The 23,068-nt window shown below is 38.5% G+C and overlaps 2 protein-coding genes across 2 annotated transcripts; both read left to right on the top strand.

Annotated features, from left to right (window-relative positions):
• Positions 1–723: 723 nt before the first annotated feature.
• On the top strand, positions 724–7,204 carry LOC115926178. The gene is made up of 4 exons (XM_030990745.1): positions 724–1,379; positions 2,351–2,392; positions 3,916–4,034; positions 6,097–7,204. The coding sequence occupies exons 1-4, from the start codon at positions 756–758 to the stop codon at positions 7,202–7,204; spliced, it is 1,893 nt and encodes a 630-aa protein (XP_030846605.1). The 5' UTR covers positions 724–755.
• Positions 7,205–19,100: 11,896 nt separating this feature from the next.
• Positions 19,101–20,147, top strand: LOC115926177 (delta-type opioid receptor-like). The gene has a single exon (XM_030990744.1). It carries the CDS (start codon positions 19,101–19,103, stop codon positions 20,145–20,147), a length of 1,047 nt encoding a protein of 348 aa, XP_030846604.1.
• Positions 20,148–23,068: the final 2,921 nt, after the last annotated feature.

Here is a 23,068-nt window from a genome sequence, read left to right as displayed (position 1 = left end):
GGGAAAGGTTTTCATTAGTTTTATATCGTCTATAATGTCGATGACAATTTTTCACAATTATGATGATTTATTGTACACTCTATATCCAACGTATTTCAGACATGGCGAATGTGATCCCGGTGATTGTCCATGGAGTGATGCTCTTGTGTTTAGCTATTCCATTCTTCATCGTTTCACATGGTGATGATCAGACCACCAGTACAACTACACCTAATCCGCTTTTTAGCCCAACCCAAGTACTGACCTCATATAGCATATCTGAAGTTTCCTACTATAGCATGGAAGACACAAAAAAGGAGGTTTTTACAGCCTATGACTACGACATGACGACATTCGAGACAGGTACAAACACCGATGATGGTGACAGTGTCTTTAAGTCAAGTGGAACGTGGTCCTGGTACCCAATGTCGTGGCCGTGGACTTCGATTCTCCGACTGAATTCCGCCATCATCGGCATCATCGGGAATGCCATCGTCATCATCGTCGTTTTTAACCGTCGAGTCTCTAAAAACTCCACCGATATCCTGATCGGGTCCCTGGCTGTGGCTGATCTCTTATCTTCTATAGCCATCATCCCTGTTCCTAGGATCAAGTACGTTCCATTGACATGGCTTGGTGAGGTCTACTGTCGAGTAGTCAACGGGCAGATCTTCATGTGGTTTTTCGTCAACGTATCCATCTTCATTTTAACCGCCATTTCTGTAGAGAGATATGTCGCGGTCATATACCCTTTCACATTTAGACGTATCTTCTCGATGCGTCGTACGACAGTCTACATCATTCTCATATGGACGGCCTGCGTCATCAATTATGTCATCTGGTTCTATTTCTTTATCAAGGTACACCACGCTACTCACACATGTCAGGTGCCAACAGACCCACCGTCCCTTCGGCTTCTTGGTGGATTGTCACAGGTCGTATTCAAATTCATCTGTCCTCTATTCGTCATGGTGATCACCCAAGCAATGATCATCATCACCTTGCATCGTCAGGCGAAGCGCTTCAAGTTCATAAACGGCTCCAAAGAAAAAACAACCCATGCCATAAAGTCACATGATGCTAAAAGAAGAGTCATCAAAATGTTGCTTTTGGTAGTCCTCACTTTTATGGTATGTTGGTCCCCTAGTCAAACGTCATTCCTCCTTTACAGCGCACAGATCATCGGTCCTAGGTACCTCTATAGTCCTCTGAATCGTATCTTTACAGTCATGGGGTTCTACAATTCCTGTGCTAACCCTATTATCTATACGATCAGCAATGCCAAATTCAGACTTGCCGTCAAGAACGTGTTGACGCGAAAAGGTAGCGATAATATATCTGTTTTTGGAATCAAACCGGAAACAGATAACCCTGATACCGTTATGTCGTCTGTCCACAGCGCTTGAAATCTGCCGAATACAGTCTAATCAACCTCTTTGGTCCAATGTAGACATGCGGGACTGTTTTACCCTCATGCCCGTTACAAACGACACACGAGGCGTTATTTGCTGACGTAGGAATGCGCGCCTTATTGACGCAATCTTTGAGGCGCCGCGTCAGAATGACATATCACAAAAAGTAACTGTAAAATAAACACTGCAACTATTCCGTTGAATTACTGACACGTATTTCTTTGTCAATTGTTGCGTCAACACTGATTACCGTTCCTAGATAGGTGAACTGTGGAGTTGAATTCATAGAATGGCCATCCAGATTTACAAACAGGATCCTAAGCAGGCTGACCAGGAATGGGTTGAAATAATACCTGTGTCTTCTTGAAGCTGTACATGTATACATGTATACATGTATACATGTATACATGTATTATCTTGTGTTTACTATGTCATTATTTCTGTAAAGCGCTTCGAGCAATTCGTTGGATGTTGCGCTATATAAAAGACAATTGTATGTATGTATGTATAGACCAATATTATTTACTGCGCTTGCAAATTTATGAAAAAGGTTCTATGGACTTTGGCCTAGGAGTGAGCAATCTATGCACAGTCATCCGTGTTCTTTCATCAGTCTTTCTGTAACCCTCGTCTTGGCCCTTAATCAGGAAAGGTTAGCTGACCTGTACGGAAATGGATTGCAACAACTTCTGTGCAGTTTTTCATAGCTTCTTATAGCATGGCTGCTTGAACCCGTTGGTGATAAGAAATGATTCTGAGAGTTCACCGTCAAGGCATACTCTAACAACCATGCCACCATGAAGCTGCTAAAGAATGTCTATAGTTTTGTCAGGACAACCAAATTTTTCAAGTACCTTCCACCGTGCAAGTCGGCTGGCGCTGTTGAATGCCTTGGTAAAATCAACGAAGACAATGTACAGTAGCATCTTTTGTTCTCGGCATTTTTCTAGGATTTGCAGGGCGGTAAACATCATGTCTGCAGTACCTCTGAGGTTCGACAAGTAAGCCACACTGTGGTTCTGAAAGTTCTTTATCAGTTAGTTGGTCAATCTGTCTGGACAAGAGTAGTCTGGACATTCCATTTTCATAGCCTTTGAGAGCAGAGAAATCACTGTCATTTCCAGAATCACTCTCCCGTCCTTTCCCTTATAGTGAAGCTTGATGATGTTAGCATCATTCTTTATGCTGCTAGTGGACAATGTCAGCATCCCAGATGTGTTGGATGAACGACGCCTCGTGTACAATGAGAATAACAGTTATAAACTGGAGGGCGTTTCATGTCATGGCCGGCAAAGGACAGTAAGTGTTATAAGCTTCTGAAATCCTTGCTTCTGATTGGTTATCAACAGATTTGTCACTGATTTTTGTAATTTGTCATTGAGAAAAGGCTTTGTGAAACGGGTCCCAGTTTTATATATTCACTCGTGATGAACGGAGTGCAAATATTACTTGAATCAGATACCTTGGGTCTTTGAATGTCTTAAACCCTTTAAACTATAATTAAGTTCATTGTACTTTGTTAAAAATGTAAGTTATAATATCGAGGGTAGACTGATCTTACTTTACTTTTGAAGGGGTGGTGTCATAACGGCTTACTGTGATACAGACTTTTTCTGGCTTCTCATTTATCTTTAAAACAAATGTATTTGTCATTATTGTTCTTACGTTGTGCATGTACATAATAAATGTATATACTATAGATATGCAGTCATGATGGTACAATATTATTCAAAATGCTGCAATGAAGACAAGATTCCATTTGGTTTGCATGACACGGAAAAATGATCATCAGAGTTATGATTTATAATACATGTATTTCATTTGTTTAATGAACATGAAGTCGTCGGATAAACGGTTTTAAATATTTCCGTTTTGCACAAAATTCGTTTGTCTGTGTTGTAAATAAGGTAAATTCTGATATGTAAATGCTGGAAAATATATAAAGTAATATGTTGTAAATATATTGACTTAGCTTTCGTCAGTATGAGAAGGTAATTTTCTAGATTTCTACTACATGTGAGAAGTTACCTAGCATTGTGAATATGGCGAATGAAGCCATTAATATTCAAGGTTTTGTTTAATCATTAAATCTTAATTACGAAAGTAATTAACTTACTATACCTTATAGCCAGCAGAGTCGATAATAGTGGTTTACATATTTTGATTTGTAAAAATGCTGGAAATGTTTCTTATCTTAGTGCATGTTGTTGTATCGTTCCTTTTATGACTATAATTGCCATCAGTGAGTTTTAACCAAACATTTATAAGAATGCGGAGTGTATAGGTTAGCAGGCGCAAAACATGTCAGGCGTCAACGAAATTGGTCTTAAAGATGGAATTTAATCTAAATACATCCATGACCTCTCTCATTCTTTTCAACGTTGAATGCATGCACACACATAGTATTGGTTTGTTCTTATCAACTATTTTGCTCTAGTAAGTAAGTTAAAAGCGCGGTCCCAGATGAACTTATTTTACTTGACATCTGGAAATATTCAATATTTCGTTCTCTCTTGTCCATCAGCCTAACTTCGTTCCATGTATGGTCATCGCGTCGGGTTACACGACCTTTTGTGAGAAGATACCCCCGTACGCTTATTTCCGAAAGGTCGGATGCTCCGATCACTTTGCCTTCAGCACCATGCATGTTGGATATGTGCGCTATCTAGATATCCAATATTATTATTATTATTACACAATATTTTGGGAAAATGTACTCCTATGTTCACGAAAGGTCCGATTAACTAATTGGATTAATCGCATTTTCTTTTTCTTGAAAGATAAATCTCGAACTAAGGCTAATCTGTTGACATGCACCTTCGTGAAACCATACCCATACAATCAGACAAGGGCGTAGCCATGATTTTTTTAGAGAAGGTGTTTTTAGCCCAATTCGTGAGAAAATATTAAGTGGCGAATCAGCCAGCCGGCGAACAAGCGGGCGGGGAGGGGGGGGGGGGAGGTGAACACTCCTCCCCCTCAACAGCCACCCCCTTTCTAAAACACTCCCCTTTTCCCAAGGGGAGGGGGGGTGCTTGAACACCAAAATCACCCCCCCCCCTCGATACGCCAATGCAATCAGACGATGGTGAAGTGTCGATCGCTGGTCCTTTTACAAGCACCAATGATCATTTTACCTCATATAAAAAATATCAGGTCGAAACGCGAGTTTTCGTAGATTTGCTGTGGGTTTTCTGATTTTGTTATATTTTGTTTTAGCCCGAGGTGGAGGTATAAACCACGACTTCGACTATGGGTTTAATTATAACACCCCTTTCACAAAATCGCGCCATTTACTTCTGGCGTGTTACTTGATGATAGCCCTTGTCATGCCTTCTTGCTATTATAAGAGACATGAATCTAGTATTTGAGGTGTATTTATAATGTTATTTAAGTGCCTAGTAAATATCAAATAAGATTACAAAATGAGGTGACTGATATTTCAACTGACCTTCTGAAAACAGTTAATTGCTCTGCAACGACAAATAAATCTAGCGAAAAACATTCTGCTTGATATAGTATCGATATTTCTGGCGCCTTTATTTAGTTAATACAGGGTGAAAAATTCACCTCGTGATTAATATAAGACGTAACATATCCTACCCTGAGGGCTTAAATGCATTTCCAGAACACAATGGCTACGTTTTCATCCAAAAAGAAAACTAGTTTTCTCGATAGGTTCATAAAATATATTTGCCGCCGCATACAATGTAGCGTCAATGGCAGCTGATTGGCCAGTTTGGTAGTGACGTGGAGGGAGATACGTTTGCGCTAGAGCAGTCTAGCGAGAAAAAATGAGACTACCGAAGCTATGCTTATGGTAAAACGGTATTGCCCTTATTCTATATAAAGAGCCATTTGATGGGTCATTCCTGCATTTTGTCCTGTATGGTGCCTACTCGAAGCAAACGGAAATCAGCAAAGCCTTCAGAAGTTCCTTGAACAAAAGGCCGAATCGCTTTAAGGCCTTACACATTGAACGCCTCGAGTAAAAAAAAAAGTGGCGGCCAAACTTAACACAGATCAGACGGGACGTCCAATTTTCAGCAGAATCTGTTGCGACCATCCTTACAGAAAAGGTAGGCCAAAGGTTGTGTCATAATCTGTTAATTTTGCTACTTTACTGATGGAACATTTTCACGGAAAATAATTATAGATAGATATAGAAAGATATTGATTTATTCGTCAAAAATGTGGAAATATGCTTCTCACCAGCATTACAATTATACAAGAAACAAAGTACAATGATATGAAACATGCAAAACAATTAAGCAAACAATTTCAGAGCAGAAAAAAATCTCGTCATTTCACAGAAATAATTTTTACACCATTATGGGGAAGCACAACGATGCATAGCTGTCCAGATGAATTCTTAGACCCTTCCGATGGCATTTTACATACCATTAAAAGATTAGAATGTGTAGGGAAATGTTTTCTTCACTGTTGTATCTTTTATAATGTTGATGATAATTTTTCACATTTATGATGATTAATGTTATTGTAAAACTTATATCCAACGTATTTCAGACATGGCAAACGTCATTCCAGTGATTGTCCGTGGATGTGTGCTCCTGTGTTTAACCTTTACGTTCTTCGTTGTTTCACATGGTGATAATCAGACCACCATTGCAACTACACCAAATCCGCTTTTTAGCCCAACACAAGTACTGACCTCAAATAACATATCTGAAGTTTCCTACTATAGCATAGGAGACACAGAAAAGGAGGATTTTACAGCCTATGACTACGACATGACGACACTTGAGACAGGTACAAACACCAATGATGGTGACAGTGTCTTAAGGTCAAGAGGAACGTGGTCCTGGTACCCAATGTCGTGGTCGTGGACTTCGATTCTACGACTGAATTCCGCCATCATCGGCGTCATCGGGAATGCCATCGTCATCATTGTCGTCTTCAATCGTCGAGTCTCTAAAAACTCCACCGATATCCTGATCGGGTCCCTGGCTGTGGCTGATCTATTATCTTCTATAGCCATCATTCCTGTCCCTAGGATCAAGTACGTCCCATCGACATGGCTTGGTGAGGTCTACTGTCGAGTAGTCAACGGGCAGATCTTCATGTGGTTTTTCGTCAACGTATCCATCTTCATTTTAACCGCCATTTCTGTAGAGAGATATGTCGCAGTCATATATCCTTTCACATTTCGACGCATCTTCTCGATGCGACGTACGACGGTCTACATCATTCTCATATGGACGGCCTGTGCCATCAATTATGTCACCTTCTTCTATTTTTTCATCAAGGTAAACCACGCTACCCACAATTGTCATTTGCCACTATCCCTACCGTCCTCACGGCTTCTTGCTGGATTGTCACAGGTCGTATTCAAATTCATCTGTCCTCTTTTCGTCATGGTTATCACCCAAGCAATGATCATCATCACCTTGCATCGTCAGGCGAAGCGCTTCAAGTTCATGAACGGCTCCAAAGAAAGGACAACCCATGCCATAAGGTCACACGATGCCAAACGTAGAGTCATCAAAATGTTGCTACTGGTAGTCCTCACTTTCATGGTATGTTGGTCCCCTAATCAAATATCATTCCTCCTTTACAGCGCACAGATCATTGGTCCTTGGTACCTCTATAGTCCTCTGGATCGTATCTTTACAGTCATGGGGTTCTACAATTCCTGTGCTAACCCTATTATCTATACGATCAGCAATGCCAAATTCAGACTTGCCGTCAAGAACGTGTTGACGCGAAAAGGTAGCGATAATATATCTGTATTTGGAATCAAACCGGAAATAGATAACCCTGACACCGTTATGTCGTCTTCCCATAGCGCTTGAAAACTCCCAAATACAGTCGAGTGTAGAAATGTGGGTCTGTATTACCCTCATGTCCGTTGCAAACGACACACGAGGCGTTATTTGCTGACGTAGGACTGCGCAATTGGCGCAGTCTTTGAGGCGCCACATTAGAGTGACATTGTACAAAAAGTAACTGTAAAATGAACACTGCAACCAATCTTGTTGAATTATTGGCAAATGCACCGATTCCCTTCTAAACGTAATAATTTCTAATTAGCGTAGTTAGAACGCAAGAGAATGACGTAAGACTTTGTCAGCGCCTGGCGCGGTCTTTGACGATGTGAAGGCGACATCGCACGAAAAAGTGTATGCAACTCTGCAGTTATTATTTGAAATTACAGATGATTGGCTCATTGCCTTCACAGGATCCATTTGTTGAGGTATACTATTAACGCAATTTTGAATGACGCCTCATGTGGTTCCTGTCCATCTTAACGATGATGACGTCTTCATATATTAAGTCATGTGTCTCGGAATTGCAGTGTGGTTATCAAGTGGAGGTCACGCAGCATGCAAACACGGTTAAGTAGACAGCTATGCGCTGCACTGACCTTGGCATTTATGACATGTATTTCTTTGTCAATTGTTGCGTCAACACTGATTACCGTTCCTAGATAGGTGAATTGTGGAGTTTGATTGATACGATGGCCATCCAGATTTACAAACAGGATCCTGAGCAGGCTGACCAAGAAGGGGTTGAAAAAATACCTGTGTATTCTTGAAGCTGATAGACCAATATTCTTTACAGCGCTTGCAAATTTATGAAAGAGTTCTATGAACTTTGGCCTAGGAGTGAGCCATCTGTGCACGGTCATCCGCGTTCTTTCATCAGCCTTTCTGTAACCTTCGTATTGGTCCTTAATTGGGAAAGGTTAGCTGACCTGTACGGAAATGGATTGCAACACCTTCTGTGCAGTTTTTTAGAGCTTCTTACATCATGGCTGCTTGAACCCGTTGGTGATAAGAAATGATTCTGAGAGTTCGCCGTCAAGGCATACTTTACCAACCATGCCACAATGAAGCTGCCAAAGATTTCTCACAACATTGTACATAAACTCTGATATTTAAATGCTGGAATACATAAAACTAATTATGTTGTAAACATATTGGCTTAGCTTTCGTTAGTATAAGAAGCTAAATTTTGTAGATTTCTACTGAGTTGTAAGATGTAATAAATTACCTAGCATAGCGAATATGGCGTATGAAGCTATTTATTTTCTCAAGGTTTTGTATAATCATTAAATCTTACTTGAAATGCTGGAAACTGTTTATTATCTTACTGCTTGTTGCTTTATAGTTCCTTTTATGATGATAATTGCCATCAGTGATTTTAACTAAACATTTATAAGACATTAATGGAATGGGAGTCTCAATAAGGAGGCGCAAAACGTGTCAGGCGTGAATGCAATTTTTCTTAAAAGGTAGAAAAGTATACATGCACACAAATATTATTGTTTGTTCTTCTCAACCATTTTGCTCTAGTGTGTAAGTTAAAGGGATCGTTTAACAATGTTAAATCTGATATACACGGCCCTACGTGTTATCAGTGTCTGTGATATGGTGTAATATTGAAGCCCTAAAAAATTGCTCCAAAATGATCAAGAAGTGCCTCAAAAAAGTAAAAATCTTTGAGTGACCGGTTTTACCATACTCGTTTCCCCCAATAGACTGTAGTGTTATGAAACCGTCAGGCGAACGGTTTTCAAAATTTGTAATTCCAATCATAAATATCTTGATAATCAGACAGGCGATCGGCTTGTAAAAGTCATGGGGTTCCTGACTGACCTAAAGGTTTATAATTTTCATTGCATGATGAGCTAAATCCAGAATTTTGTTTCAGAATCTGAGACAAAGTTACCTGAATAGTTGAGGAAAGGGAAAAATGAGGTTTGGGAGTCCAGCCGTAAATGGAGATATTAAGCTGTGAAGCTTATTTATTCGATCTGTAAAGACAGATAAAATAACAATGACAGATTTAGTATATCATTCATGTTACACAAGAATGCAATATATAATCCAAATTATCTGAACAAACCAAGTAACTGTATCTATAAAGATTCATTTAAACACATTTGCTTTTGTTCTATAAACTGTCAATCTTGACCTCGTCCTTTAACTATCAAAAACTCAGAGTAACCAATGGCTACAAAACTTATGCATTCACTAATTTGCATTACTTTGATGAACTCATATTTTCAGAGTTTCTCAAAATGACCTGACTCTCCTTTAAACAGATTACTTCCACTTTGCATAAACCAAAAATAACTGTAAACATCTCTATCTTGCATCCATACACCAGCTTGATTATTCACTTAATTTAATTTGCATATTTATGCTCGCCTAAGAAAAACTGTCTTATAAAATGACTTCATACAATTTAACCCTGTTTGATGAATTAAACTTAAATATCTGACTTGCATAAAACTTCCCAGTAATAATCTAGAGATTACACTTTAATACAAAATAAACTATCTGGCATAACTTGTAATTTACACCTGTAATTTACATCTGTAATCTACTCCTGTAATCCACACATGCACTACAGCAAGCCTTTCAAGTTACATTATTAACTCTTAAAAATGATTAAACACCGTCTTCAATTCTGACTCTAAATACCATGCCAGAGGTGCAAAGCTTAACCTTTCACCAAGTCAATAAATGGTGTCTTGCAACTTTTAAGCAAGCTAAATCAAATTCCACAGACTAACTTTTGTCACCCAAACAAACTGCATAAAATCCAAGATTCTAGCATGCACAATAATATAAACATCCTTTATTTTTAGGACTTCTACATATATACACTGTTTACTCTATAAATGACATAACACAATATTTGCCTAATATTGTAATTCTGTTTTGACAATTATCATTTAACTGGAAAAACACAAGACGAAAAGTACGTGTCATGGGCGCGGCCATTTTAGGCGCAGCCATCTTGGGATTAATGCCACACGTGCATTATGCAAATGAGTTAAATACAGTTCTTTAGAATTCGTTTTACAGTTCAACTTGAATCTATCTTATTTTCCGTTTTAAGAGTTCACATTCCCGTTTATATTAATCTAAACACTCACTTCTGTGGCGGGACAAAACTTCGTCGGGAATACTTCTATGACAACTGAAAGGGGTTAACTGGGAAACTAGTGAAACTTGACTACATTTCTGACTGTGCACTGCGTTGACTGAAGAACATGGCGACAGTGCCGAACTTAACCTATGGTAGCTTATAAGAGCAAAAAAGAGAAAATCTAAACCAAGCAAAAATCATCGCTCGGTGAAAGTGCCTGGTCTCAGATGAACTTATTTTGCTTGACATCTCTTTCTCTTTCTCTCTTGTCAATCAGCCTCATTTCGTTCCATCTGGTCATTACGACCTATTGTGAGAAGATACCCCCGTACGCGTATTTCCGAAAGGTCGGATGCTTCGATCACATTGTCTTGAGCACCATGCATGTTGGATATGTGCGCTATATAAATATCCAATATTATTATTATTATTACACAATATTTTGTGAAAATGTACTCCTATATTCACGAAAGGTCCGGTTGACTGATTGGATATCATTTTCACATTATAATTTCTTCAAAGATGAGCCTCGAATTAAGGCTAATATTTTGATATGTGCATTCGTGAAAATAAACCCAGACAATGACAAAGTGCCGATCGCTAGTCGTCTTAGAAACACTTATGATCATTTGACCTTTATCAAAAAGTGTCAGGTCAAGACGCGAGTTTATTCGAAGATTTGCTGTGGGTTATCTGATTATTTGTTTTTGGTAGATTTTTTGTTTAGCCCAAGGTGGAGGTATAATCCACGACTTCGACTATGGCCGGGTTGATTACACCTCCTTCATGAATTCGCGCCATTTACTTCTTACGTGATTCTTGATGAAAGCCCCTTTTATGCTTTCTTGCTAGTAAAAGAGACATGAACCTAGTATGTGAGGTGTATGTATAATGTTATTGAATTGCCTTGCAAATCTCAAAGATTACAAAACGAGGTGACCTATATATTAACTGAGCTTCTGAAACAGTTTTTTTTTTCTCTGCAGCGGCAAATAAATCTAGCGACAAACATTCTGCTTGATATAGTCTGTATATTTCTGGCGGAAATTATTTCGTTAATACAGGGTGAAAAATAGAGTGCATCACTTTTTAATAGAAAATCTATAGAAGTGGGGCACCAGTTAAATTTACTCACATTTTACATCGCCCTATTATTATTCCAGCAAATAACAACTAGCGGTGCGTATGTTATTGAAGGCAATTATAGAATGAACATTATTTCGATTACGAGGAAGGACTGGCAAGGTGAATGTTTGACGGCCGAGATTGATCGATTTAATTTTTTTTTAAGTTAAGAATTACAAAGTTGAGAATAACAAACTTTCTTGCAGATGCACAGTTTCAAAGACTGGTGTCGCTCCTTTCGCCAGTACGTTACAAAGATGTTTTTGTTTAAATCACAAAATGTTTTGAAGAAAAAAAATTGCATTGAATTAAATTTGATAATAGTGGAAGGAGTTTGAACATTCGTGATATTCAACACAGGTAGGGGAAAGTCGATCAAGGCACGTATTTAAGTAGGCTGTGACGTAGCAGTGATATGAGGAACAAGAGCGTAATTTGTTTCAATCCTTGAACAAAAATAAAACTGAAAATTGATAGAAATGGGGCAACTGGTGTATTTGCTCACATACATTGCAATGTCCGTCGTCTTGGAATTGTTTAAATAAGCATTGACTGGAAAAGAAATTTAATTAAGAATTGCACCAGATCTACGTGTTTTCTAGTTTAGATGTAGCGTTAAGCATGTGAGATGGATCGTTTTCATCCACCGTAGTTTTTTTTAAATACAAGGAATTTCTTATTCGGTGCACACAAAAAAAGTTGTACCCATCGGGCAGGAGAGGGCTTTATTTGCAAAGCTGAAGATTCTTCATTATTTTAGGCTTTCCACCAACCTCCAAACATGTATATGGATGAAACTGAATCAGCATCGTATTTCTCAGGAGCATTATCCAACATTGTAAACTGGGACCGTCCTCGAAAGCACTATCTTTTTCATCATTGATTGGAGATATTAGTTTGAAACACAAACGGATTTCAGTAAGATCCAGATTGAAAGTGAAACAAAATAATATTCAATTTTTACATAGCGCTTAATACAAATGTCTCTAAGCGCTTTACAAATATACTTAAAAATGAACTCCTAAGAACCAGTCACACAGAGTCCAGTTTGGGAAGCACCCAAATAGGAGATTCATCAGTCACACTGTTTCATGGGAATGGTACCCTCTAGAGTGGGAATGGTGGACAATCATCAAACTTCTTGCTGCAATTTGTAGGAATCATCGGAAACCTTCTATTGATGCTTCTATTGATGCTGGATGCTGAATCTATTGATTCAGGAAAGGGATCAAACGTAAATCCACCGATATCCTCATAGGAACATTATCTCTTGCTGATTTCTTAACTTCTAACCCTAACTCTAACCCTAATCCTCATACCCCTATACCACCAATCAAGCAAATTCCATGGACAATCAAGAAAATTACATGGCCCGGTCAGGGACCCGTTTCACATACCCCTTGCTCAATGACAAATGACTAAATTCAGTGGCAAATCTGCTGATAACCAATTAGAAGCAAGGATTTCAGTAGCTTATAACAAAAACTGTAATTTGTCACTGATGACAAGTTTTGTGAAACGCCCCCTCCCCCCCCCCCCCCCCCAGATCTACTGCAAGATAGTCTGCATCAACACTTTCATGTGGACCTTTGTGATCATCTCTGTACTCATCCTCTCCGCTGTATCCATCGAACGACTGGTTGCCATAGCCTATCCCTTGTACTTCCAGACCATCTTCTCAAACCGTTTGACAGTTCTCTCACTATGAACATGACGGACAAAGAAAGAGGAAAAAATATACAGTTCCTCATTCTACCCTCAACAATTGCTGTGGTAGACAAAAGAACACCCCTTCACTGCTATTATCATGTAAAAATGTGTAGAACAGGTGAATATGCATGTGACACCTGTTCTACACATTTTTACATAATAGCAGGGAAGGGATGTTCCTTTGTCTACCTGAGTAACTGTATATTTTGTCCTCTTTCTTTGTCCGTCATGTTCATAGTCTCTACATCTTCATCATCACTGTAGTTGTGGTGATCTTTCAGGTCGTGTGGTCTTTCGTGACCTTTGTTGATGAGGATACACGTATTGCGGTTTTCTTCAAAGCAGTTGCAATCGGACATTGGGATTGCCTTGTTCTTCTACAAGTTCGTCATGCCTGGTACCATAATGCTTGTGATGCAGTCTTTGACGGCCTTGGCTCTTCAATCCGAATACCGCCGCGGCGGATTGCCGATTCGGGCAAAGCCATCAATGCTTGCAAACCTCAGTTCAAGCTATTAATCGCAAAGAAAAGAGATGTGAACATGCTCCTAATCGTCTTACTGACCTTCTTTATGTGCTGGGGTCCTAATCAGATCTTCTTCTTGTTTCTTAACCTTGGTTTAGCACCCATGTCTTTTCTTTATAGCCCATTGCACATGTTTCTTGTTGTCTTGGCTTTCTTTAACTCTTGTCTATACACTCTGTCATTTATACGGCGCGCTATCCCCGTTTTCGAGAGGCTGTTGCAGATTTCTTCTTCATCCAAGTAATAATTATGTCCCAATCTTTCGGCACAAAGTAGAGAGAATGACATTGTCCACCGCCAGCAGTGATGTTGCTTCATGTACCCCTTAAATGATTAACTCTTATTTTCCTTTTAAAGTTTCATTGATTTCCATGTACCCTAGACAAAAAATCATAAAAAATTTTGTACATAGCAGTGGCAAATCGTTAATTGACAAGCATGTATGCATTTGCTTTTTATTTACTGATTACAAAATATGTAATGTCATTGATAACTGAAAATAATCGTAGAAAAAAATATATTTTGTTTGTCAGTTTTTAAATGAAAGATCTTATCACAAATATATACGGCAATGCTTTATCGTGATAAATCTTGTATGTCTTTTTAAAGTGGTACCCTTTAGATGTAATAAACAAAATGTTTCAGTTTCAGTTTGTTGTTTCATATTATACATTTTCACATTTTGCAATGATTTTTAAAAAAATCGATAGTACAAACAAATATGAACTCTATATAAACAGTGACTAAAACAGAAAGCGAGTACCTCATTTAAATTGTTTTGTATGCTGTAAATATTTAAAAAATATTGAACGCAAAAATAAGAGTGAAATATGGAGGAACATATGGTGAAAGCAACGCTTGTTAGTAATAGGCTTGAAGGGTCATTTAATAATTGAGGGAACCCTCACTGGTTTGTGTAATTATATGAAGTTTAGGCTTCCAAAAAGCTCAAAGGCGAAAGAAAACATGTCATTCAAATTTCAATGCGATGAGTGTTTATAGTGTTGCACCCAATTGTAAATGCTCTGAGTAGATTTTTTTTAATAGAGTACACCTCTAATTTATACCTAAAAATGTGATGTAGCCATGCTGATTGAATGATTTATTGGATTGATTCATTTTATTTACCAACAACAATATGTTAATACATTTCATACAATGTGTTTGTATATATACAAGAAGGGAAACTATTGGTTGGTAAAGGGGGCTATGATATAGCACACTTGATAGTCGAGTCTATTGGGGTTATAACCCCAACCAAGTATTTTGGTACAAATCAGTTTAGAAAACGTAACAAAGCTTGTTAGCAATGAAAAAAGCAATCATATTACACATGATTATTTCAGCAACTTTTGAAATTATTTGGTATTTGTGACTTAATTTGTTTAGGTGTATATACTACTAAATTGAGTTATTGAATAATAAATGAAGCATTTTGATTGAATGACATTGATGAGTTGATCGATGAGATATAATGGTATAATGGTTGGTATTTTCAGTGAAATCCTTCGTGGTTGAGAATCATTATAATGAACTTATTCCTTGATTTATTGATATAATATATTAGACTATCAAAAGTTGAACAAGAAATCACTGTTTTGTTGTTGTTATTATTAATTATCATCATGATCATTATCAAATTAAGTGAGTGAGCCTCTGTGAGCAGAAAGTGATTCGCGAGCTCAACTAGTGTATATGTTGAAGGAGTAAATAATACATAAGATTTATAAGGCGCCAAATCCACTTGACAGTCAAATGCTCAAGGCGCAGCTTGTGCAAGAGATGAAATACATACATGATACATTCATACAAAGTGCGATAGGAAAGGTACAGACATGAAAGGTTATGGTAATCAATTATAGGCTAAATTAAACAGATATTTCTTAAGATTGTTTTTTAACACTTCAGCAGAACTGCTATTCTTAATCCATTGAGGGAGAGTATTCCATAATGAAGGCCCAGCATGAGCGAAGGTTCGCTCCCCCCCCCCCCCCACTTTGTTTTAACCCTAGGAGTAACAAGTAAGCCAGAGTTTTGAGAACGTAGCTGTCTAGAAGGAAAGTAATGCTTAATCAAGCCGATGTTATACTGCGGAGCAGAGCCATGTATACAGTGAAATAACAGCAAAATATCTTGAAAACAATACGTTTTTCTACGGGCAACCAAAGGAGTGATTTGAGGACTGGTGTGATGTGACTGTACGACAGTAAGACAGTGACCAATAATAATTTGGAAAAAAATTATTAACATGGTTTAGTGAGTGAGTTAATAGGTAGTGTATTGATACATCTCATGTCATTGTAAAATTGATTGATTGATTGACGGATTGACTGGTTGGTTGAGTGATTGGTTGATTTACTGGTTGATTGATTGCCTAACTGATTGATTGATTGAATGATTGATTGACTAATTGATTGATTGAATGATTGATTGACTAATTGATTGATTGAATGATTGATTGACTGATTGACTGATTGATTGATTGATTAAGTGATTGAGTGATTGGTTGATTGGTTGATTGAATGATTGATTAACTAATTGATTGATTGATTGAATGATTGATTGACTGATTGACTGATTGACTGGTTGTTTGAGTGATTGGTTGACTACTGGTTGGTTGGTTGATTTAATTATCTATCTATCTTGATTGATTGATTGATTGATTGATTATAGAGTGAGACAATCGGGGACTCATTGGTAGGTGACGGCATTATTTACTTACATTGTCCAGAACTGGTTAAAAAATGTATATCAACAAATAACACAAACAATTGAAAAGACATAGCCGCAACACTTTGGGCAAGGCACTTTAAACACATAGTGACAACAATATCAACGAAGATGTAATGCTTTGTGTGGGGAGGGGCGATGATTGCTGCACAACGATGAATTAATGTTGTTTTGAGCTTTAAATTTTCTGTTCATCAAATATCCTGGCCAAACATATCATCAAAAACCTTTTTTTCTTATTCTGTTCCTTCATGGAAGAAAAAAATGCTTTAAAAAAATAATAAAAACATTTTATTCACATAACTTCTTGAGCTGAATTCGTCTGAGACCCCCGCAAGTAAGCCTATAGGTCTCTAGAAATTTACCTTAAACTTTTTTAAAACTTATTTCCTTCAAACATTTATGAATGAACTCATTGGAATAGCATTTAAAAAGCCATACACCCTTGAATTAACACATTCATTTTGATTTGATAGACATAATTCTTTACTGTATGAAAAAAGTTCAACCGATCTTGCAATTTTTTTTTGGGGGGGGGCACGTGCATCTGGCATCTGGCCTAAACATAAATAAGAGTGCATGATTTGATGAAATTGATAACAACCTTTTACAGAAAACTATGAATTATATTGTTGATCCTTTCGTTTATATATTTAATTTGTCATTATTATCTGGACATATTCCAGAATCAATGAAAATTTCGAAAATAATCCCAATTTTCAAAAAGGGTGACAGTACATTAACAAGTAATTATAGACCCATCTCATTGCTTACAACCTTGTATAAAATCATTGAAAAGTTGGTCCACATGCGGACCATGAGTTTCTTTAAAAATCACAGCATTCTCTCTGATACTCAATTTGGCTTCCGAGAGAAGAGTAGCACTACCCATGCCATACTTTCTTTAGTTCAAACAGTTGCCAAGCTATCGATCAGTCTTCTAATACGGTTGGTTTGTCCACAGATTTTTCTAAAGCATTTGATACTGTTGATCATGATGTCCTTCTTTACAAACTTTCTCACTATGGAATTAGGGGGAAACCGTTGACGTGGTTCAAGAATTATCTTAAAGGGCGCCCCCAGTTTGTTTCGCTGAATGGTAATTTCTCTGAAAGTAAACCTGTCCTCTGCGGAGTTCCGCAAGGCAGTATTCTTGGCCCACTTTCGTTTATTATTTATATAAACGACATTGAGAGGCCATCTGGTCTGCTTCAATTTATACTTTTTGCTGAAACACGACTCAAATATTTTTTTTTAAATCAATAAAAACAAGTTTAATACCAGAAGAAAGCTAACGATTAGTATTTTCATTAACCGCTTGCCCCAAAGTCGCTTGACCACTGTGAAACGAATTAGAGCTTGCGACAGCGGCCTAAGTGTGATTGAAACTCGCTATTTGCTCTTCTCCAACGCAAAAAGAGACGATATTGTGCTGGATAAATATATATTTTCCTACAAAAGTACAGAAAATTTGCATATGGTCTTTTTATATTATACTTTATGAAATTTTACCCGAGCTACTTCCGGGCACCCCAATGCTGGAAAAAAACGCACATTTTAAAAAACTTTACTTTTTAATGGAAAAAAGCATTTTGTTCTAGGCACGCAAGTCAGATTGAGCGGATCCCCCCCCCCCCCCCCCCTAGCCTCTTGTCGATGCCCTCGCGCTGTTGGAGTCTCTAAATTCTGACGAGCGAAGCGAGTCAGAGAAACCGAGGCGCTCGGTTTCTCTGACTCGCTTCGCTCGTCAGAATTTAGAGACTCCAACTGCGCGAGGGCATCGACAAGAGGCTACCCCCCCCCCACACTCAGTGTTATTTAGGGTACGCCTATGAATGTTCCCTCCTTTTGAAAACACCCCCTGAGTCCGGTGTGTAAAACGGGCTTTTGTGTGCTACGAGCCGGACTTTGGTGACAGGCATGGTATCCCTCCGATCACGGAGTGGGGGGGGGGGGGGGATGATACAACGTTTCCATATGGGGAGCTGAGTGCGATAGATACACACAGCATCAACGAGGGCGGATAGATCGTAAAATGAACGAATGAAAGCATGCTTCATTTTGTTTTATACAACGAAACTCCTAGATCCTTGTTATTTGATGTAAAAACGATTCATTTAAGATTGTTTTGTGACAGTATTACCGTGTTTACACAGTGATCCGCCTCGACAGTTGAAGCCGGGTTGAAGCAGCGAGGCGTGTTGAACCCGGCATTTTTTTTGCATGTAAACGGTAAAAATTGGCGGGTTCAACACGCCTCGCGGCTTCAACCCGGCTTCAACCCTCGAGGCGGATCACTGTGTAAACACGGTACATATGGCTGACAAATAAATCTCAAGTTTTATAAGGCTTAATTTAGTGCGTACAGATAGCTATAGATATAGCAAGCGCACTTACCTCTATACCCATTTGCGCATAGTGCTTTCTTAGCGCATAGTTGTTTCTAAATGTTTTTGGACGATGTTAAACAGCGAGAAAGGAGTTAATTCTGAACTTTTTGTTGCACATACTGTCTCCTCACAGGGTATTTGTAAATGCTGAAGAAGACTCCATATAACGTTCCTTCTTAAAGAATACCCGAAAAACTATTATCTTCAACCTGTTACATATTCGGCTTAATCACCCAAACAAAGACAATGGCTCGCTGGATTAACAACAACACAACTTTAATGACAGGATTCGTTACTGTCACTACTTTTATGCCATTTTCGACGGTTATGGAAGAAGACACCGCTCAAACTACCAATAGTCAAGCATCCGTTGCGACCGCAGTTCCTTGGGTCTGGTTACCCATGGACTGGCCCTGGTGGGTCATTGTTAAACTGTTCTCTGCCATACTCGGAGTCTGTGGAAACCTTCTGGTGATGTTGGTGTTGTTCAACAAACGTGGAGCCCGTCGGTCAACTGATACTCTGATCGGAGCCTTAGCTTTCGCTGACCTCTTGACCTCTGTATTCCTCATACCACACCCGCAGATTGCTACTCTACCAAGTGACACTTGGCTGGCTCAGGTCTACTGTCGTTTAATCTATCCATCCCTTATAATGTGGGTAGCCGTTGTGGCTTCCGTCTTTACATTAACTGCCATCTCTCTGGAACGTTACCTTGCCATCGCACATCCTTTCTTCTTCTTAAGAAATGTCAACCCTGCTCGCACATCCATGTGCATCTTCATTATATGGGTCGCTGCAATTGCAACGAATAGCTACCAGGTTGTTGTAGGGTATGCAGCTGGGAATACATGTGTCATTATGTTTTCATCTCAAAGTGCTCGATTCGCGATTGGTCTTTCTGTTTTCATCGTCCAATTTGTTCTCCCGATGATGGTAATGATCTTAGCACAGATCATGACAGCAGTTTTCCTTCACCGGCAATCACTTCAATTCCAGGAGGGTAACTCTAACAGCGATCGATCAAATGCTAACATGAACCATGTCGTCGCTAGGAAACGCGTCATTCAGATGCTTTTCCTGGTCACGACAGTGTTTGTCCTCTGCTGGGGACCGGATCAAATCTTCTTTCTGATGCTCAATCTCAGACTTCTAAACGTTTCGTTCAGATATGGTGTTCTTCATCGGTCCCTTGTCGTTCTCGCGTTTGCCAACTCCTGGGCGAATGTTTTCATATATACCATTCGTTACCCTCAATTTCGTCAGGCCATGTGCGATATGTTTCGGGGTGATTCAAATTCAAAAGCTGCACTCTTTGGTGAAGTCACTGCGAAAGATCCAAGGAGGTCTACAAGGTCTTCATCCAATGTTTAAGGTGTCCATGCTGGAAATCATAAAGAAGCATTTAGTTGAACCTGGTCTGACGTAATCCATTGATCATACAGAGAGCCCTGTGTTCTCCCTTTATTCTGAGCTAATTGTAATTCAGACAGAAAATCAATGAATGAAATGAATCCAGATATGTATTAAAATCAAAATTAGAAACTCGTTCATGTCATGATGAAATGTAGCAGTAAAAAGTGCAAGTCTTACTACCCTTTTGACTGCACAGGAATGCCCGCACATATGCTGACTTTTATAAGACGTGTAAGTGGGGCAAAATATATATGCAATGAATGTGAAAATGCTGATGAAGATATTATCCAAGCATTGGAACCGACATCTACATCTACAAATAATGAATCAGAGGATATCGAACATACTAAACGAACTCCAACAGATAACCATACACTCTAAATGAAAACTGCTCAATTTGAGTAAAAATGTTACTCTTTTAAGCAGTCAAAAGGGAACCACCCAACTTTTGAGTAAACTTTACTCAGCATGTGTTGAGTAACAAATCTACTCATCTGTGGAGTAAAAATATTACTCAATAAAAGACTAAATCTCTACTCAGTTTGAATGAGTCAACCATTACTCAATATTTATTCCTTTGTTGAGCGGTTCCCTTTTTTACTCAGCATATGGGTAGAAACGTAATCAACTCATGTCGAGTAAGAAACTGCTCATGAGTTGAGCCAAATTTTACTCAATTAACGAGTACATGTTTTGACTCAAATTGTTTGAACAATTTTTTGCTCAAATATTGAGTATGAGGTTTTCTGGGTAACGCTTAGTTGCTCAATCAATATTGAGTAAAAACATGTACTAAGTTAAGTACATGTTTTTACTCAATACTGATTAAAACAAAGGTTGATTCAAGTAGGGTTTTAACTTTTTGACTAAGGGTTTAACTAAACCGCTGATTAATATTGTTCTTTTTTTTAACAGCTGTTAAGTAACCATTATTTGTCAATAGAGAATATAAACCATAATTTTGCCTGATTTCTAAATGGTTATTCACTCACACACGATGCAAATAATATAAAGTCCACGACATTTTAAATTCAGTAACATAATTTGTGGACTTTAATTTCCAAAATCAGTTTGATTCACAGTGAAAACTCCGAGTTCTCTCATCATACATGATATTAAAAAGTATGTAGTTTATAAATTTTTCAATTTTAAAACAATGTTACTTTACATCGAATCATCGAAATGAGCTTTCAAGTTTTTGGCATCAATTCTGCAAGTTAAATATTTGACACATATTGACAAGGATTATTGCCATCAATGAAAATCAAGTAAAAAAAGTTTAATTATAGGAATCTTCTGATTTATATTTTTACAGTGCGTCCCAGAAAAAACGAAACCGAGAATTATCGATATTTTATCATAACTTAATCACAATTAATAAATTACACATATTTGTAAATCTTAATTAGATCCTCCTCTTTGATTTAATGCAACTAAATCTGCAGCTGAGGAGTTTATGCAGTAGCCCACCAGAACCAGAACTAGCATGATGCATATTTCACGCATGAGTGATCAAAATAAATTTGAAGAAAAGATACCAAAAAGTCATAAGGCGGACGGTACCTAAATTTCAAAGAAACGTGAAAGTTATTGTGTCTGTGATGATGCGTGATTACATAATAAACATTGTCGCGTCAAATAAATGTCCTCATCAACATACACATCATCAGGTGGCGGTGGTAATGAGGTGATCAAAGAAAGACTCTCATTATTAGTCCATCTGTACTAGGGTCCATGGTTAATAAAATCCTTGGTACGAATTCCATAAATGAGACGATCAAAGAAGTCCCGTATGACAGCTGCCTGGGCAGGGTAATCCAGATGTAGTACTAGAAATATCTTGTAGCAATTGCTGCTGTCAATGCAGACTTGCAGAGCATTAATATGCGCTTCTCTCGAGGACTACGTAACACTGTCCTGGCTTCCTTGGTGTTCCTCAAAGCACCAACAAAAACAATTGGCTCCTTCCTCTGACGGAGGCCAGAAAAAAAATCTAAGCCATTTCCTTCCTAAAATGATAAAATTTTGATATGTAGTTAACATCGTAGGAATTAACAAGGTAGAGGTTAATTCATGTGCATTAAGTTTCGATAGGATGATAACAAATAGTTGGTTTTGATAAAAGAAGATTGTCTTTTTCGGGGGGAAGTTGTCCTACTCCAAGTTATTTTCTGGGGGGGGGGGTAATTGTCCCGCTGGTAATTGGCCGATTTTTACTAGAACCATCTGCATCAATAGGTCTACCCCAGGCCAATACGTGTTTAATACAAATGCAATAAAGTAGGCTGGCTATTACTAAATTAATGCATGCACGCTCGCTCTTAGAGAATTGCCCAAGTTCACAATCAAATTAATGTCATCGACAGTGACAACACTAGAGACTTGACTAAATATCACACGGTAGCTCTTTTACTATTCATATCATGAGGATTTCTTACCCAGAAATGTCGGTTGAAGCTCTTCCAAGCTCGATCCATGAGCTCAGAATTTCTTCCCAATGTGTCACATCTATCTCAGTCAGGGGCGTACGCAGGATTTTTTCAAGGGGGGGGGGGGGGGGGTTTAAAATATTTTGCTCCCGAAAATTTGAAAATCGCGCCGGCCGAAAAGTCGCTCAGTGGGGGGGGGGGGGGGGGGGGGGGGTAAGCGGACACTTTTTCTTTTTTTGGAGGCCAAAAAAAATCGCAACGACTCAGCCAGAAAGGTCGCTCAGTGGGGGGGGGGGGGGGGGGGGGGGGGGTAAGCGAACACTTTTTTTTTTTTGGGGGGGGGGGGGGTCTCGAAATTTCAAAATTTGACATTTTTCTTCGTTGAGGGGGGGGGGTAAGGTCACCTTATTTAGGTTAGCCGTGGGTATAATTCTTTTTTTTTTTTTTTTT

The sequence above is a fragment of the Strongylocentrotus purpuratus genome, unplaced genomic scaffold (genome assembly GCF_000002235.5).
Source record: "Strongylocentrotus purpuratus isolate Spur 01 unplaced genomic scaffold, Spur_5.0 spur5_scaffold_19, whole genome shotgun sequence".
In the NCBI taxonomy this organism is placed as follows: Eukaryota; Metazoa; Echinodermata; class Echinoidea; order Camarodonta; family Strongylocentrotidae; genus Strongylocentrotus; species Strongylocentrotus purpuratus.
Note: the sequence above shows the minus strand (reverse complement) of the source record. Positions and strands in the feature narration are given on the sequence as shown.